Source organism: Nomascus leucogenys, chromosome 15, assembly GCF_006542625.1.
Source record: "Nomascus leucogenys isolate Asia chromosome 15, Asia_NLE_v1, whole genome shotgun sequence".
NCBI lineage: Eukaryota > Metazoa > Chordata > Mammalia > Primates > Hylobatidae > Nomascus > Nomascus leucogenys.
The window spans coordinates 59,495,232-59,513,333 of NC_044395.1; the positions used below are offsets into that span (position 1 = coordinate 59,495,232).

An 18,102-nucleotide genomic window follows, 5' to 3' on the forward strand; every position below is an offset into this window, starting at 1 on the left:
CTAGGAGCACAGCAGTTGAACTTGACCTACCTTGTACATCTACCCTGGGATCCTTAAGTAATTTTACTTCCTATGGAAATGAAGATTGTTACTTATACAGCTACATGTGGTAATCTAGGAATGACCCAGTTAAATTTATCTCAGCGGGGAAAACCATTGAGACTGTTTGCTATTCCAAACCAAATGAAATGTCAGCACTCTGTTAAAGAGGAATATGTGTAATAACGATCTAATGTGACCCGCACCACACCAACATAGATCCATTAGAAAGAGTCTGGGTAACATTAAGGCTTTGAAGACTTGGCATGATGAATGATATAGAAAGGAGAGCTGGTTCTTAATTGAGCAGAGATTTGCTCATAATGTTTTTCAGAAGCAACTCTGCATTTGGGCATTCAGTTGTTCCAAATCCCATAAATTCTCAGAATATGGGAGTGCTGTGAGTGAAACCATTATGTCTTTTTACAAATGGAAGTATTTCATAGATGAGTCATAATAGCATCCCTGTTGGCAGGAAATGACTCCTCTCAAAGATGATTTTTTAAAAATAAAATAGAAGCAGGGCCTCCCTATGTTGCCCAGGCCTGTCTCGAACTCTTGGCCTCCCAAAATGCTAAGATTACAGGCATGAGCCACCACACCCAGCCTCAAAGATGATTTTTAACATCATTAACCAGAAAGATGTTTTTGATTCTCACTATTCACCCACATCTATCAACTAATCTACTTGGCTTGTATGAGTCTTTGTGTACACAGTAGGCCCTTAACACTTGATGTTAACTGGTAAATGGAGAGGTCGTGAGAAAACTAAGCTCCAGAGTGGCCCTAGTGAAAGCCCCGTTATAAGAGTTCATTAGAAGATAGTAGCCCAGGGCTGGGCACGGTGGCTCACGCCTGTAATCCCAGCACTTTGGGAGGCTGAGGTGGGCAGATCATGAGGTCAGGAGATCGAGACCATCCTGGCTAACATGGTGAAACCCCATCTCTACTAAAAATACAAAACATTAGCCGGGTGTGGTGGTGGGCGCCTGTAGTCCCAGCTCTTCGGGAGGCTGAGGCAGGAGAATGGCGTGAACCCGGGTGGCGGAGCTTGCAGTGAGCCGAGATCACGCCACTGCACTCCAGCCTGGGCGACAGAGCGAGACTCCGTCTCAAAAAAAAACAAAACAAAACAAAACAAAACAAAACAAAACAAAACAAAGAAAATACTAGCCCATGTTGACTCTTTCACCAAGGACTAGAATCTCTCTCTCTACTCTTTGTACAATACTACCTGTGCTGGAATGGAGCTCCCTCCATTCTCTATGGGGCTGTATGGGGCTGTTCGTACCTGTATAGCTGATTATTTACTGAAGGACTTCTTGTTTCTCCTTACAGATTTTTTGGTTGCCAACTCATGATAGGCAATATGTCAGGTCCGTGGCTCCTGGTTTTCAGCATGTGGGCCATTTAGTATCCGTTGAAACTCCTTGCTAAAAACAATATCAGTATAATAAATGTTGACTACAAGAAGTTGTTCCCTAGTGGGTTAAGGTAAGTGTTTGACCACACCTCTCTTGGCACATATTGCCTTACTTACACAAAATACACATTCTAATTAAACTACTTAACTTCCCCTTTCCATCTTAGAATTTCTGTGTGTGGTTATCTTCTTTGAATCTCCTTTCTTTTTCCTACCCCATCCTCCCTCCCTCCCTCCCTATGCCAACAAACATTTATCAAGTGTTGACTATGTTCCTGGAACATAGACTTTAGCCTCTCCTGTGTACTCTAATCTTTCACCATTCAGTACACTTTTTTGTATGCTTGGCATTTCTGTTCTTATGTAAAAGATGGACATTGCAAAGTCAGAACGCAAAACGTTGTTTATTTCCTCCTACCATTACCAGATGGATGGCAGTACCTTGTAAATGGCTTTGTGATCCAGATAGCCATATTTCTGGAAGGGATAATTAAGAATATAACAAAACCATTATTTAAAAAATGTAAAAATAGCTAAGCATGAGAAGAAACTAAAATTATTAACCACTGTATTTATAAATATACAATTAGAGACAAATTTTCAGAATTAAAAGCACCTGGGAATAAAATGATAACTTTTCCAAACTATTATTAAACATGCTTAATTTAACCCATATCCCCTTTGTCTTAGATTTAAGGTTAATTTTTTATATGATTCTAAATGCTTTAGAGACAAAGTCTTCCTTGGGGAGGGACAGAGGGAGGGAGATAGATAACAGGTTAGAGAAAATATATAGATATCTATTATCTACCTATCTATAGATAGATAATATATAGATATTTATTATCTACCTATCTGTAGATAGATAATATCTAGATATCTATTATCTACCTATCTGTAGATAGATTATATCTGTATCTATAATCTACCTATATAGATAATATCTATATCTATAATCTACCTATAGATATAGATAATATATCCATGCTGTTTTGATTATCACACCTTTATAATATATTTTGAAATTAGGGAATGTGATGTGTCCAGCCTTGTTCTTTTTGTACAAGATTGCCTTGGCTTTTGGAAATCATTAGTGGTCATACAAATTTAAGGATTTTTTTTCGATTTCTGTGAAAAATTACATTGGAAGTTTGAGAGGGATTATATTGAATCTGTAGATTGCTTTGGGTAATTTTGACATTGTAACAATATTATCTATATCTATAGATTATAGATATAATCTATAGATATAGATATCTATAATCTATATCTAATATCTAAACTAGATATAGATAATATCTGTATCTATAGTTTATAGATATTAGATATAGATATTATCTATAATCTATAGATTATGTAGATATAGATATAGATAATAGATAATAGATATCCAAAGTCTACTTTGGGTTTAATAAAAGGCTGTTGCATGCATCTGTTTCTGTTCCTGCTTTTTCTGCCTTCCTGGCCATGGATTGATCATATAATAGTGTCTTTTTTTCTTTTAGCATTGGAAAATTATATATGTTTTACTCTGTAATTCCCATTCAGAAGATTTTTCTTTACTCAACTACTCTTCTATTTTGAGCATATTTCTATTTTCTTCTACTTTTTTTTTCAAATACAAAATGGCTCTAGAATGATTTCCTTCTCTCTTAATCCTAAGATTGATCTAGTAGTTGAAAAATAATTATGACTTCCATTTATTGAGCTATTGTTATGTGTCAAGTTCTGTGTTTGCTAGACCTGGCCTAGCCATCAACTACTTTGGTTACTTTGGAAAAGTTCCTAATTGTCAGTTTTCTCCTTTGTAAATTAGAATAACAGTGGTACCTGCTGGAGTGGTTAAAAGGTTTAATGAGATTATTCTTGCCATTTTAACTGAGAATGCTTTAAATGCATTATTTTAATCAAAAGTATATGAGTATAGAATTGCCCTCTGTTTTATTTGTGATGCTACAAAGTTTTTTAATGTTTTAAAGACATTTTAAAAATTTATATTATTTTTAATTGACATCATAATTGTATATATTTATAGGGTACAATGTGATGTTTTAATATATTTATACAATATGGAATGATTAAATCAAGCTAATTAACATATATGTCATGTCTTTTTCATGTTAAGACATTTGAATTTACTCTCAGCTGTTTTGAAATATACATTATTATTGACTATAGTTACCCTGCTGTGCAATAGATCTCAAAACATTCCCTCTATCTAACTGAAACTTTATACCTTTTGACCAACATTTCCCCTCTCCCTCAACCCTTTGGTAACCAACATTCTACTTTTTGGTAACCAACATTAGCCTTTGGTAACCAACATTCTACTCTCTTTTTCTATAAGTTAGACTTTGTTTTTTCTTTTTTGAGACAGAGTCTCGCTCTGTCACCAGGCTGGAGTGCAATGGCCCAATCTTGGCTCACTGCAACCTCCACCTCTCGGATTCAAGCAGTTCTCCTGCCTCAGGCTGAGACTACAGGTGTGCGCCACCATGCCCAGCTAATTTTTTGTATTTTTAGTAGAGATGGGGTTTCACCATGTTGGGCAGGATGGTCTCGATCTCTTGACCTCATGATCCACCTGCCTTGGCATCCCAAAGTGTTGGGATTACAGGCGTGAGCCACTGCGCCAGGCCTTTTTTTTTTTTTTTTTTTTTTAAAGATGGGGTCTTGCTTTGTCACCCAGGCTGAAAGGCAGTGGCATGATCTTGGCTCACTGCAGCCTCCACCTCCTGGGCTCAAGCTGTCCTCTTACCTCAGCTTCTCAAGTAGCTGGGACTACAGGCACATGCCAACACATTTGGCTGATTTTTAAATTCTGTGTAGAGACGCAGTCTTGCTCAAGCAATTCCCTCACTTCCACCTCCAAAGTGCTGGAATTACAGGTGTGAGCCACCGTACCCCACTGTAAGTTTGACTTTTTTAGAGTCCACACATAAGGGAGATCATGTGGTATTTGTCTTTCTTTGCGTGGCTTATTTCACTTACCATAATGTCGCCCATGCTCAACCATGTTTTCACAAGCGACAGAATTTCCTTCTTTTTAAAGGCTGAATAGTATTCCTTTGTATGTATATACTACATTTTCTTTACCCATTCATCTGTTTGATGGACACTTAGGTTGATTCTATATCTTGGTTACTGTGAATAGTGTTGCAATGAACATGGGAGTACAGATATCTCTTTGACATATTGATTTCACTTCCTTTGGATATATACTCAGTAGTGGGATTTCTGGATCATATGTATGTTCTATTTTTAGTTTTTTGAGGAACCTCCACCTTGTTTTCCATAATGGCTGTGCTAATTTACATTCCCACCAACAGTGTGTAAGAGTTCTCTTTTCTCCACATCCTTGCCAGTACTTACTATCTTTCATCTTTTTTGTAATAGCCAAAATTTTGAGAGGTGTGAGATGATATCTCTTTGTGGTTTTAATTTGTATTTCCCTGATGATTAGTGATATTGAGTGTTTTTTCATATGCTTGTTGGCTATTTGTGTCTTCTTTTGAGAAATATCTCTTCAGGTCCTTAGCCCATTTTTTCACTGGGTTATTTGTTTTTTCGCTATTAAATATTTTCTCCCATTTCATAGGTTTTCTCTTCACTCTGTTGATTGTTTCCTTTGCTGTGCAGACACTGTTTGGTTTGATGTAGTTCCATTGGTCTATTTTTGCGTTTGTTACCTGTGCTTTTGGGGTCATATCCAAAAAATCATTGCCCAGAGACCAATGTTGTGGAGCTTTTCCCATTTTCTTCTAGTAGTTTTAGTTTCAGGTCTTACATTTAAGTCTTTAATCCATTTTGATTTGATTTTTGTATGTGGTATGAGATAAGGGCCTAATTTCATTCTTCTGCGTGTGGCTATCCAATTTCTCAACACCATTTATTGAAGAGATTATCCTTTCCCCATTATATGTTCTTGGCATCTTTGTTGAAATTCAATTAACTATAATGATGTGAATTTACTTCTGGGCTCTCTATGCTGTTCCACTGGTGTGTGTCTGTTTTTATGCCAGTACCATGCTGTTTTGATTATCACACCTTTATAATATATTTTGAAATTAGGGAATGTGATGTGTCCAGCCTTGTTCTTTTTGCACAAGATTGCCTTGGCTTTTGGAAATCATTAGTGGTCATACAAATTTAAGGATTTTTTTTCGATTTCTGTGAAAAATTACATTGGAAGTTTGAGAGGGATTATGTTGAATCTGTAGATTGCTTTGGGTAATTTTGACATTGTAACAATATTAAGTCTTTCAATCCATAAACACATAACTTTTCATTTATTTGTGTTTTTTTTTTTAATTCTTTCATCAATTATTATTTTTTTTTTCTGAGACGGTCTTGCTCCGTCATCCAGGCTGGAGAGCAGTGGCACAATCTCCACTCATTGTAACCTCTGCCTCCTGGGTTCAAGTGATTCTCCTGCTTCAACCTCCCAAGTAGCTGGGATTACAGGCACATACCACTGCACCTTGCTAATTTTTTATATTTTTAGTAGAGACCAGGTTTCCTCATGTTAGCCAGGCTGGTCTCAAACTCCTGACCTCAGGTGATCCACCCACCTCAGCCTCCCAAAACGCTGGGATTATAAGGTGTGAGCCACCGCACCCAGCCCCTTTCATCAGTGTTTCATAGTTTTTAGTGTACAGGTCTTTCACCTCCTTGGTAAAGTTTTATTCCTAAGAATTCTATTTTTGTTGCTATTGTAAATGGGATTATTTTCTTATTTTCATCAGTTAGGTAGTTGTTAGTACATAGAAAGAAATGCTACTGATTTTTGTATGTTGATTTTGTATCCTGCAACTTTGCAACCGATAAACTGAATGTATTAGTTTTAGTAGTTTTTTTGTGGATTCTTTAGGATTTTCTATATAAAAGGTCATGTCATCTGCAGAGAAAATCTGACTTCTTTCTTATTTGGATGCCTTTTATTTCTTTCTCTTGCCTAATTGCTCTAGCTAAGACTTACAGTACTATGTCAAAAAGAAGTGGTGAGATTTGGCATCCTTGTCTTGTTCCTGATCTTAGAGGAAAAGCTTTCAACTTTTCACCATTGAGTATGATTTTAGTTGTGGCCATGTCCTGAATGGCCTTTATTGTATTTTGGTATATTCCTTCTATACATAATCTGTTGAGAGTTTTTATCATGAAAGGGTGTTGAATTTTGTTAAATGCTTTTTCTATATCTATTGAGATGATCATATGGTTTTTGTGTTTCATTCTGGTAATGCAGTGTGTCACATTTATTGATTTACATATGATGAACCCTCCTTGTATCCCAGGGAGAAATCCCACTTGATTATGGTGAATGATTCTTTTGTGGTGCTGTTGAATTCAGTTTGTTAGTATTATGTTGGGATTTTTATGTCTCAGGATTTCATTGGTGATATTGGCCTGTAATTTTCTTTTCTTGTAGTGTCCGTATCTTGCTTTGGTATCAGTATAATACTGGCCTAGTAAAATGAGTTTGGAAGTATTCCTTCCACTTTATTTTTTTGAAAGAGTTTGAGAAAGATTGATATTAGTTGTTCTTTAAGTGTTTGGTGGAATTCAGCAGTGAAGCCATTATGTCCTGGGCTTTTCTTTGTTGGTAGACTTTGTATTACTTTTTATTACTCCTTGTTATTGGTCTGTTTTTAATGTTTTAAAAAAATTTTGAATAAAAATTGTATTGAGGTGAAATTCACATTTTTTTTTTTTTTTTTTGAGACAGAGTTTCACTCTTGTTGCCCAGGCTGGAGTGCAGTGGTGCAATCTCGGTTCACTGCAACCTCTGCCTCCCAGGTTCAAGTGATTCTCCTGCCTCAGCCTCCCAAGTAGCTGGGATTACAGGCGCACACCACCATGCCTAGCTAATTTTTGTATTTTTAGTAGAGACGGGGTTTCATCATGTTGGCCAGGCTGGTCTCAAACTCCTGACCTCAGGTGATCCACCCACCTCGGCCTCCCAAAGTGCTGGGATTACAGGCATGAGCCACCACGCCCAGCTTAACATAAAATTTTAAAGTGAACAATTCAGTGACACTTAGTACATTTACATTGTTGTGCAACTGCCACCTTTAGTTCTAATGCATTTTGATACTGGAAGTTTTTATTTTTTCTGTTTTTCTTGATCAGTCTGGCTTGGGGTTTATGAATTTTAATCATTTCGAAACACTGAATTTTGACTTTGTTATCTTTTTCCTATTGCACCTTTACTTTCCTATTTCATTGATTTCTGCTCTTTATAATTTTCATACTGACTTCAGTTTTAATTTGCTGTGCTTGCTAATAGATGGCTTTTTTAGGGTAGAAAATTAGGTGACCTGTTTTAGATCTTCTTTCTAATGTAAACATTTAAAGCTATAAACTTATTTTTTTTTTATTTTTTGAGACAGGGTCTCACTCAGTTGCCCAGTTTGTAGTGCAGTGGTGTGATCTCGGCTCACTGCAACCTCTGGCATGAGCCATTGTGCCCAGCCTTAAAGCTCTAAATTTACTGTAAGCATTGCTTTAATTTTCTCCCACAAATGATATTGATATATTGTTTCTTTGTTATCCAACTTAAAATATTTAAAGTTTTCTCATTTCTCTTTAGACTCGTGGATTATTTAGAAGTGTATTGCTAACTTTTTAAACATTTGAGGATTTTCTGGCTACTTCAGTTATTGATTTCTAATTTAAGCTTATTGTGACCAGAGAACAAACATGTATAATTTCAAACCTTTTAAATTCTATGGCTTAAATTCTAAACTTATTTTATGGCTCACTATATGGTTTATCTTGGTGAGCTTCCCATGTCCCCCTGAAGATTGTGTGCCCTCTTCAGTTGTTGGGTGTAGTATTCTATAAATGTCAATTAGTTCAAGTTGGTTGATAGGCTTTTTGAAAATTTCATATTCATTTTTTCTTCCTTTTTCTGTTGAGCTAATACAAAGGATTAGATTGCAGATCAAACATTCACATATCAGATAACCTACCTACTGCCGAGATTTATCATTAATTTCAAGGATACAGCAGGCAATCAAGAGGCTCAAACAAAGCAAGGAGAGACATTGATTGTGGCTGTGCAGGTATCTTTATTTATTGGACACGTACTCTGTGGCCCAGAGTAATAGATGAGGCCTCCAAGTGAGTCTGTGCAGGGTTAACTTACACATAAGGGGAGCAGTTGAGTCATGAAACATCTCTATTTGATAGTCCCAGAGAGTTATCTAGTTTATGTGTCATTCTTCAGGGACCCATGCCTCATAAATCTGTTCCATGTTTATTTACAAAATATGTAATACAGAAATACTTAAACAGGAACATCCTTTTAAGAACATTACATATAAGGCTACTCTTCCTAGTAAATATTATTATTCTGTTTACAAAAGATAAGGTTATCCTGTTGAGAAGGAGATTTCTCAGACTTCTCAAGATCAAGACTTACTCCTTCTTTCTTCTGGGAGCAACTTCCCCACTCAAAGAAAAATGAATGGTTCCCTATACTGCCATCTGTCAATTACCAACATATACCCAACTGTATGTATCTGTTAGTTACCAATATATATCCAACTGTTAATATATCCACCTGTAATTGTGATTGTTGATTTGTTTGTGTGTGTTTTTTTCCTTCTTGTATTTTGAAACTCTTTTATTGGGTGCATTTTCACTTAGGATTATTAGATCTTGGTGAATTGGCCCCTTCATGATGAAATGTCCCTTGTTTAAGGTAATTTATCTAAAGTTTACTTTTTCTTGTATTAATATTGCCACACTGGCCGCCTTATAATTTGTGTTTGCTTAATATGTCTTTTTCTATCTTTTGGCTTTCAACCACTTGGCATCTTTAAAGTGCATTTCTTATAAACAAAATTTTGTCAGTTCTTTTATATCTAGTTGGATAATCTCGGACTTTTAATTGGAATGTTTGCTCCATTAATATTTAGTTCACCAATGAGAACACTTGGACACAGGATGGGGAACATCACACACCGGGGCCTATTGTGGGGTGGGGAGAGCGGGGAGGGATAGCATTAGGAGATATACCTAATGTAAATGACGAGTTGATGGGTACAGCAAACCAACATGGCACATGTATACATATGTAACAAACCTGCACGTTGTGCACATGTACCCTAGAACTTAAAGTATAATAACAAGAAAAAAAAAAAGGGAGGGAAAAAGGTTAACAATAGTGAACCTGAAAAAAAAATTTAGTTCACATATTAATATAGTTGGGTTTACATTACCATCATGCTATTTTTTTTCTATTTTGGTCACTCCTTTCCTCTCTTTTTATTTTTTAGTTAATCATTTTTTAGTATCTCATTCTATCTCTTCTATTTTTTTTTTTAATAGAGACAAAGTCTCACTCTGTCACCCAGCCTGGAGTGCAGTGATGTGATCATTGTTTACTGTAGTCTCGAACTACTAGGCTCAAGCCATCTTCCTGCCTCAGCCTCCACAGTAGTTAGGACTATAGTCATGTGCCACCACACCTGGCTATTTTTTTAAATTTTTTTGTACAGACAGGGTCTCACTGTGTTGCCAGGCTGGTCTCAAACTCCTGGCCCCAAGCCATCCTCCTGCCTTGGCCTCCCAAAGCATTGGGATTATAGGCATGAGCTGCCATGTCTGGCTCCGGCCGAATTTTTACATCTTTGGATTATTTTTTACTGATTTTTCTAGGAAGTGTAGCTGTCTAGTTACTCCAGCATTATTTTTTGAAAAGACTATCTTTCTTCCATTGAATTGCTTTTGCACATTTGTCACATTTGTATGGATATATTGTATGGTTTTCGGTTCTGTTCCACTGATTTATGTTGTCCATATCTCCTCTAATACCACACTAGCTTGCTTACTGTAGCTATATAGTAAGTCTTAACATCAGGTAGAGTGATTCTCTCTCACACTATTTTTTTTTTCAGATTGTTTTAATTATTGTAGGGCTGTGCTTTTCCATATGAATCTTATAATCCACTTGCTAATTGTACAAAAAAACCGTGCTGCATCAAACTTACAGATCAGTTTGAGGGAGAACTGACATCTTTACTACATTGAATTTCCAATCCATGAACACATATGTCACTCCACTTAAGAAAGTGGGCAAAGGATATGAGCAGACACTTCTCAAAAGAAGACATACAAGCAACTAACAAATGTGAAAACATGCTCAGCATCACTAATCATCAGAGAAATACAAATCAAAACCCTGATGAGATACCATCTCACACCAGTCAGAATGGCTATTACTAAAAAGTCAAAAAAAAAAACAACAGATATTGACAAGGTTGCAGAGAGAAGGAAATGCTTAGACACTGTTGGTGGGAATGTAAATTAGTTCAGCCCCTGGGGAAAGCAGTTTAGAGATTTCTCAAAGAACTAAAAATGTAGCTACCATTTGACCCAGCAGTCCCATTACTGGGCATCTACTCAAAGGAAAATAAATTGTTCTACTAAAAAGATACCTGCACTTGTATGTTTATTGCAGCACTATTCACAATAGCAGAGACATGGAATGAACCTAACTGCCCATCAGTGGTGGACTGGATAAAGAAAATGTGGCACATATACGCCATGGAATACTATGCAGCCATAAGAGAGAATGAAATCGTGTCCTTTGCAGCACATGGATGAAGCTGGAGGCCATTATTCTAAGTGAATTAGTGCAGAGACAGAAGATCAAATACCACATGTTCTCACTTATAAGTGGGAGCTAAACATTGGGTACACATGGACATAAAGATAGAAATGGCAGACAATGGGGAGTCCAAAATGGGGGAGGGAGAGACAGGGGAAAGGGTTGGAAAACTACCTATGGGGTACTATGTTCACTATTTGGGTAGCAGATCCAAACCTCAGTATCATGCAATATATCCGTGTATTAAACCTGCACATGTATCTCCTCAATTTAAAATTTAAACAAACAAGGAATGTGATTGGTTTTTGAGTTTTGGTTTCAAAAGGTAAAAATAAGTAACTTTTTACTATTTTTTCCTAATTTTATTTTTAAAATTTATATCTGCAGGGATTGGTTCAGAGACAATTCTAACATATTGGATAACTAATTGCTAGCACCTCTGTTGAGGCATTATTATTTTACAGTTTCTATACTGAGGCTAAGAATTTACTAAGCTCATATATTACAGAACTGGGATTTAAACCCAGGCTTGTACAGAGCAGTTTCCAATATGCCATACCATTTCAGAGTTGAAAAAAATTTTTGAAGGCATTTACGTGGTATGTTTTCTGAGAAATTGAATCCCTGAAAATGACAACTTAGCTAGAATTACTAGGTGTTCCTCCACTTATTTTCTTCCTGTCTCTATAAACAGTCCACAAGTATCCACTGACATATAGTGCCATGGGAAAAATTAGGTTTTCCCCCTATTTTCATTACTTGCAAAAATTCTTTATATTTGAAATTTAATAAGTTCACCAGATTGGTACTCATTTATTTGTTTTTTCAATTAATATTTGTGGAGCCTGGTGTTATGCTAGGTATTGAGTATCCAGAGACAAATAAGACATAGTCTCTGCTTTTAGTTTGCTTAGAGTCAAGTAAAGAAGACTGATAAATGAGCAGATCATTCGAGTAGGGGGTGATAAGTGCTCTGACAGAAGCGAGTATATATAGTATAGTATATATAGTATAGTATATATATAGTATACATAGTAGCATGCCAGAGCCAGCTCCGTACCAGCTTGTTATTAAATATTCAGAAACTCTGCAAATTGGTTCTACCAATGGTAGCTTACAATTGGCTATGGTAGGAGTGTTTATACCATGGAAATTTGCATATGCTACAATAGGGCTTTCCTTTTTCTTTTTCCTTTTCCCCATTCTTTCTTTTTTTTTTTTAATATGTTTTCTTTCTTCCTTTTTCTTATTCTCCTTAGGACATTTGGTTTACCAGCACACCACTTTCGCTACAGGAGCAGAAGTGCTAAATCCAATCCTTTATCTTATTGTACCATGAACCCGTTCTGTCACATCGCATCATGAATTGTCCCTAGACCAGCTGCTTCTGGTGATTTAGGCAACAGCCTTTCACAAACATGGTGGCTGTTCTCCTTTTAGACGATGAGAATGAAACTTGATCTAAATCCCCTGTGGGTTCTGTTTTTGTTCCAGAGATTATAAAGCAGCTAACATCCTTATCAACGTATACACCGTCAATGAGCCTTGGCTTTTCTCATTGGCCTGGTGCTCCAGGATTAACTCAGTGACCACAGACAACATTGGGCTCCTGAGTCAGCTTAATCACCCTCACTTCTTCATGGTGAGCTGGTTGTCCAGATTGTTCTTCCAGGCTTGGTGTGATAGCAGTGCAGTCCCCCCAACCCTGTGTTGCCCACTGTGCCATCCCCTGGGCAGCCACTTAAGAGCACAGACTTCTATGAATATTGGAGATGTGGTATTTTCCATTCTCTCACACAGATCCTTCTGGGATTTTAAGGCAAAAATTAGTATTGTTATACTAATTGACATTTATTGAATCCTTACAATGTGCTTTACATGCGTTATGTCATTTAACCCTTTGAATTAGCCACTGTTATCATCTTCATGAGGAAACTGAAGCTCAAAGATATCTTTGCATGTGGTCTCATGAGGCAGGATTCAGAATGAGGTCTGACTTCAGAGTTTTCTTACTGTAGCCCCGCCTTTGTAGAGGCATGGCAACAATTGACAATGGCATGGAGAGTGGGGAGAAAACCAAGCGTACTTGACTCCAAAGTGGAAACTGTGTGCCCTAACAAATTGCTTTTGAAGAGGGTAGCCAGTGTCCAGTTGCCTGTTCTAGGCCTTCTGTTGCTTACTGCCAGAGGCTTTAGAACCTGGAGACCCAGTTTACAATCCCAGCCAAATCCTATCGCTGTCTGTGGAGGGAGCCCTAGCTAACCAGTTATTGCTACAGAACTTGTTCTTATCTGTATAGAGAGTAGGTTGACTGGGTGGGACACAATAGCATACAACAGAAAACAGTTTAATTTTGCTGCATTGATTCTTTAAACCTGGTCTGTGATGTAGGCCTTTCTCTGCCCCTGAATGAAATCTCACTTAGGTCCTGTAGCTTTTCCAGTCACTCCTAGATAACTTTTAAAAGTTCACTTCTAGTCGTCAAAAAGCCTCACTTCAGAATTAGAGTCCAATCCCAAGTAATAAACTCCAAATGGCCTTGAAAGTTAAAGCCTTTGTCAGAGAAGCCTAAGAGGGAAGGGGCCTCAAGTCATCTCCTCCAGATCTCCACCCTCTGGCCTGAGCTTCTGACCTGTTCAGGGTCAGGACCAGGGGAAAAGGGATCCAGGGTGAAGGCACAGTCTTACAGGGCCAGTAACTGCATCCAGGCCCTCTGGTAGAAAGGAGAAATCGCTGACTTCTTACTATGGTGGCTTGGTCAGCTTTCTGGAGATGACCCTGAAGGGAGCTTTGAATGGCAGGTCCCTCAGCACAGGTGGAGCCTTTCCATCCACGTGTCCCCATATAACTCCCCTTCATGTATATACTATGTATTTTTCTAACATTTTAAAATCCAGTCATTACAAAAATGCATAATTTGGAAAGCAGCACACCCCTCCATAATCCTATCCCCTGAATCAGTAATGTTTCAAAGTTGTCCCTTTGGGAGGTTCACATTTACTTAAATGATGCTATTTCTGAATGCATTTTTTTTCCTTTTAATATTTAAAAAATCCATGTGATTCAAAATTCAAAAAGTTTAAAAGGATATATGTAAAAAAACCAATCTTCCTTCCACACCTAGTCTAGGCATTTTTAAAGGACCCAGTGCATGCTTCCCAGCCTATGCCATGTGTCATTTTATTCAGGGAGGTGGGGCTGGTGTCCCAGAGGACTTAACAGGCAGCCTACACTCCAGAGTTAGACTGATTGAGATTTAGATTCAGATCTTGGCTCCATTACTTACTGTGTGAATGTGGAAATATTAGTTAACCTGTTTGTGGTTTTTGGCTTTTTTGTTTCTTCTTTTTGAAAATTGGGGATAATAATAGTGCAGTAGAAACACACACTTGTGTCCAACATAATCTGGTCTGGTCATTGGTCTCGTAATTGAGAAAGTTAAATTGAGGAATCATTTAAAAATGATATACACTTTATCAGTTAGCTTTTAATGCTTAATAAAAACTACCTAAAACTTACTGTCTTAAACATTTATCATCTCAATTCTGGCTGATGGCTTAATAAAAACTACCTAACTTAGTGTCTTAAACAAATATTTATCATGTCTCAATTCTGGCTGATGGCTAGGTGGTGTCTGTGGCTTCAGCCAGGTGAGCTGGGCTGGATAGTCTAGGATGCCTTGTTCATTTGTCTAGAGGCACCTGGAATGACTAAGTTTCTCTTCGTGTCGTCACTCATCCTCGAGGCGGCTAACTGGAATGTGTTCATCTAGTGGAGACGGGTTCCCAACAGCAAGAGAGAGCAAGCCCCAAAGCACATGGACTTTTCAAAGTTCTCCCAGTGTTATGTTTGCTGATGCTCCATTGGCCAAGGAAAATCACATGGCCAAGTTCAGATTCAGGGTGGGAGAGAAACAGACTTCACCTCTTGATAGGGAGGCACAGCTAAGTCACGTTGTATAGGGGCCTGCATATAGGTTTGGAAGGAATTTTGTGGTCATTTTTATAAACAGTATGCCACATACATACTTCACAAATTTTATTTTAAAATATTCATTCACCTTTTGACAGTCATTTCTTTGAGGATATTTCTGCTGATTGAGTTCTATGTTCTCTCATTTAAACATCCAGATGAACTAGCTAGGATTTCTAATTGTTTGTTTTAAGCAGAACAAGAACTTAAAGTCATTAGGACAATCAATCTGAATGAGGAATCTACCTAGATTTTTATAATCCCTCAAACCCTTGTAGTGTTTCACCTACACCTAATCTAATTGCTGTTTATTCTTTAATGATCTGTTTTGTCCTGATTGAGTTTTTCAAAGCATTTGACTTAGTTTCTTTGAAAATGACATACTTTTTTCACTCAAATCTCACAAATTTAAGCAGCATCTAATTACATTGCACTATTACAATAACAAGTACAGTTGACTTAAGCCATTTGAGAAACAAACTGATTCTTTGTGAACATTCTGCTCATCTGGTAGGCCTCTTGGAGCAATCAGCCAACTACAGCAGCCCTCAGTCAATATTTTTCCCAGAGGGGATTAAGAGCCTCAGTTCAGTGGAAGTTGGTTAAGATTTTCTACCAGTAGGGCTATTATGAGGCTTAAATGTGAAAATACCCCTGAAGTGCTTAGAACACCTGCCTGGCTCCTGTTAATTGCTCATTGTTAATTATGATCATTAGTGTTATTAATTATTCAGCTCAAGGAAAGACCTCGGGATAGGGTGGAGAGTGGCCTGAGAAAGGATAAAATGTGCCAGCCCTATTAGCATCAAGTGGAATTGGAGAGGGCGCAGTGGAGGTGGAAAGGGAGCATCAAACTCAATGAGAGGACCCAGAAGACAGAGCTCTGGGAAATAGGTGACTTGGGCAAGGAGCATAGAAGAGGAGCATGTAGGTAAGGGGTAATTGTACTTCGGCATTCTTAATTGAAGTGTGATACTTTAGAACAATGGTTCCCAAATGCTGGCTTACAGACACATGGCTTCAGCATCACCTGGGAATGTGTTAAAAATGCAGAGATTCTCATTCCTTAGGTGTCTCGTGAGACCCAGAAACCTGTATTACTAAAAGCTGCCCTGAAAGACTTGGCTGCGCAGCCAGGTTTGAGAAGCCATGCCTTGAAAACAGCAGTAGAAGTCAAGAACCTGGACTGTGGTCTTAGGTCCAGAATAGACTTGTGTGACTTCTCTGGGACCCTCTCTGCCCTCTGACTTGGGAGATGAGAAAGGTGAGATGAAAGGTGTGAAGTGTTCTATTCTCTCCAGAGCCCCCTGCATGCATAAGGGTGACTGTTAGGACACTTGCAGGGACTCTCTGTATTTGAGAATGCCACATCAATCAAGGTTCCTTGGCCTGTCTATCCCCTCTTCCTCTCCTCCTCCAGCCCTGGCAGCAGAGCAAGGGACTTAGACCATATGATCCAAAATCCTTTCTAACTATAAAGTTCTTTCACTGTGGTTTGTGTTTTTCAGACACCAAAGTTCTATATGTTCATGTGGCTCCTTGCAGATATCATTTCTGTGCTTTTTATTGTTGTCATATTTTGTTTTCACTGGTAAGTATATACGTAATTTTAAATGAATTTTTTCCAAAATAAATGGATTATTATAGGAAATTGAGAAAAATAAGAGTTATGCTCTTCCCGTAATCCCACATGGCAAGAATGGCGTTTATAATCTGAACCTCTCTTCTCATGCAGTCTGCAGTTCCTCACACCCCTTTGACCTCCCCAAAATAAGACGATATTTTCAGGATAGGGACTGTCACTAAAGCTTAGTCAAGCCTATTACTATGGATTCAATGTGGGGCAGTTGAAAGAGGACAGGGCTTGAATATTGTCCAGAACAAGTGCCTCCACCTTCCCATCTTCCATGAAACGGCATAGCAGTGTGCAAAGAGCAAGTTCATAAACCAGGAAGACTGGGTTTTAGCTCTGGCTTTGTCCCTTAGTTGCTAGGTGACCCTGGGAAAACAACTGCTTCTTTCTGGGCCATAATCTTTTTTTTTTTTTTTTTTTTTTTTTTTTTTTTGCGATGGAGTCTCAGTCTATTGCCCAGGCTGGAGTGCAGTGGCATGCAGTGGCATGATCTCGGCTCACTGCAACCTCCACCTCCTGGGTTCAAGTGATTCTCCTGCCTCAGCCTCCCGAGTAGCTGGGATTACAGGCGCCTGCCACTGCGCCTGGCTAATTTTTTTTTTTTTTTGAGACGGAGTCTTGCTGTGTCACCCAGGCTGGAGTATAGTGGCAGGATCTCGACTCACTGTAACCTCCACCTCCTGGGTCAAGCGATTCTCCTGCCTCAGCCTCCCGAGTAGCTGGGACTACAGGCACCACCACGCCCAGCTAATTTTTTAAAAAATACTTTTAGTAGAGGTGGTGTTTCGCCATATTGGTCAGGCTGGTCTTAAAGTGCTGACCTTGTGATCTGCCCACCTCGGCCTCCCAAAGTGCCGGGATTACAGGGGTGAGCCACCCTGCCTGGCCCATGCCTGGCTAATTTTTGTATTTTTAGTAGAGATGGGGTTTCACCATGTTGGCCTTGCCTCAGGTGATCCGCCTGCCTCAGCCTCCCAAAGTGCTGGCATTACAGGTGTGAGCCACCGTGCCTCGCCCATAATCTTTTTATCCGTAGAAGAAAATGACATTTGGGAATCCTTGCAGGCAAATGCTATAGGATTGTAAGTTTCAACATGGAAGGGGGAAGAAGATCCTGGAGGAGGAACGTTAGAGGAGACCATGGTTCTTTAGACCCCTTCATTTCATGGATGGTCTGCTTCCTTCTAGGCGGAGAGAGACTAAAAAAGAAAAATTGTTTGAAACCTCCAGCACGCCCACAGGTAAAGTCACTCCTGTCTCTTCATCCCTACCCATTGCTTCCTGGAGACAGAGGCAGCTTTTCATGTCCCTGACAAGAGCTGAGGGTGTCTGGAAAGTTGGGGTTGGGGTTGGGGTTGGGGGGAGGGACCAGGGGAAGTATAGGCTGGGCACAGACTCTGGAGGACTCTGTACGTCAGGCTT

General features: G+C 38.6%; 1 protein-coding gene across 1 annotated transcript in view; it reads left to right on the forward strand.

Annotated features, from left to right (window-relative positions):
* Positions 1 to 18,102, forward strand: part of GDPD4 (glycerophosphodiester phosphodiesterase domain containing 4) — a 73,001-nt gene that overhangs the window by 44,276 nt on the left and 10,623 nt on the right. The window contains 5 exon segments of the mRNA XM_004090612.2: positions 1,378 to 1,467; positions 1,469 to 1,533; positions 12,570 to 12,717; positions 16,556 to 16,638; positions 17,869 to 17,921. Of these exon segments, the coding sequence (XP_004090660.2) occupies positions 1,378 to 1,467; positions 1,469 to 1,533; positions 12,570 to 12,717; positions 16,556 to 16,638; positions 17,869 to 17,921 (439 nt within the window).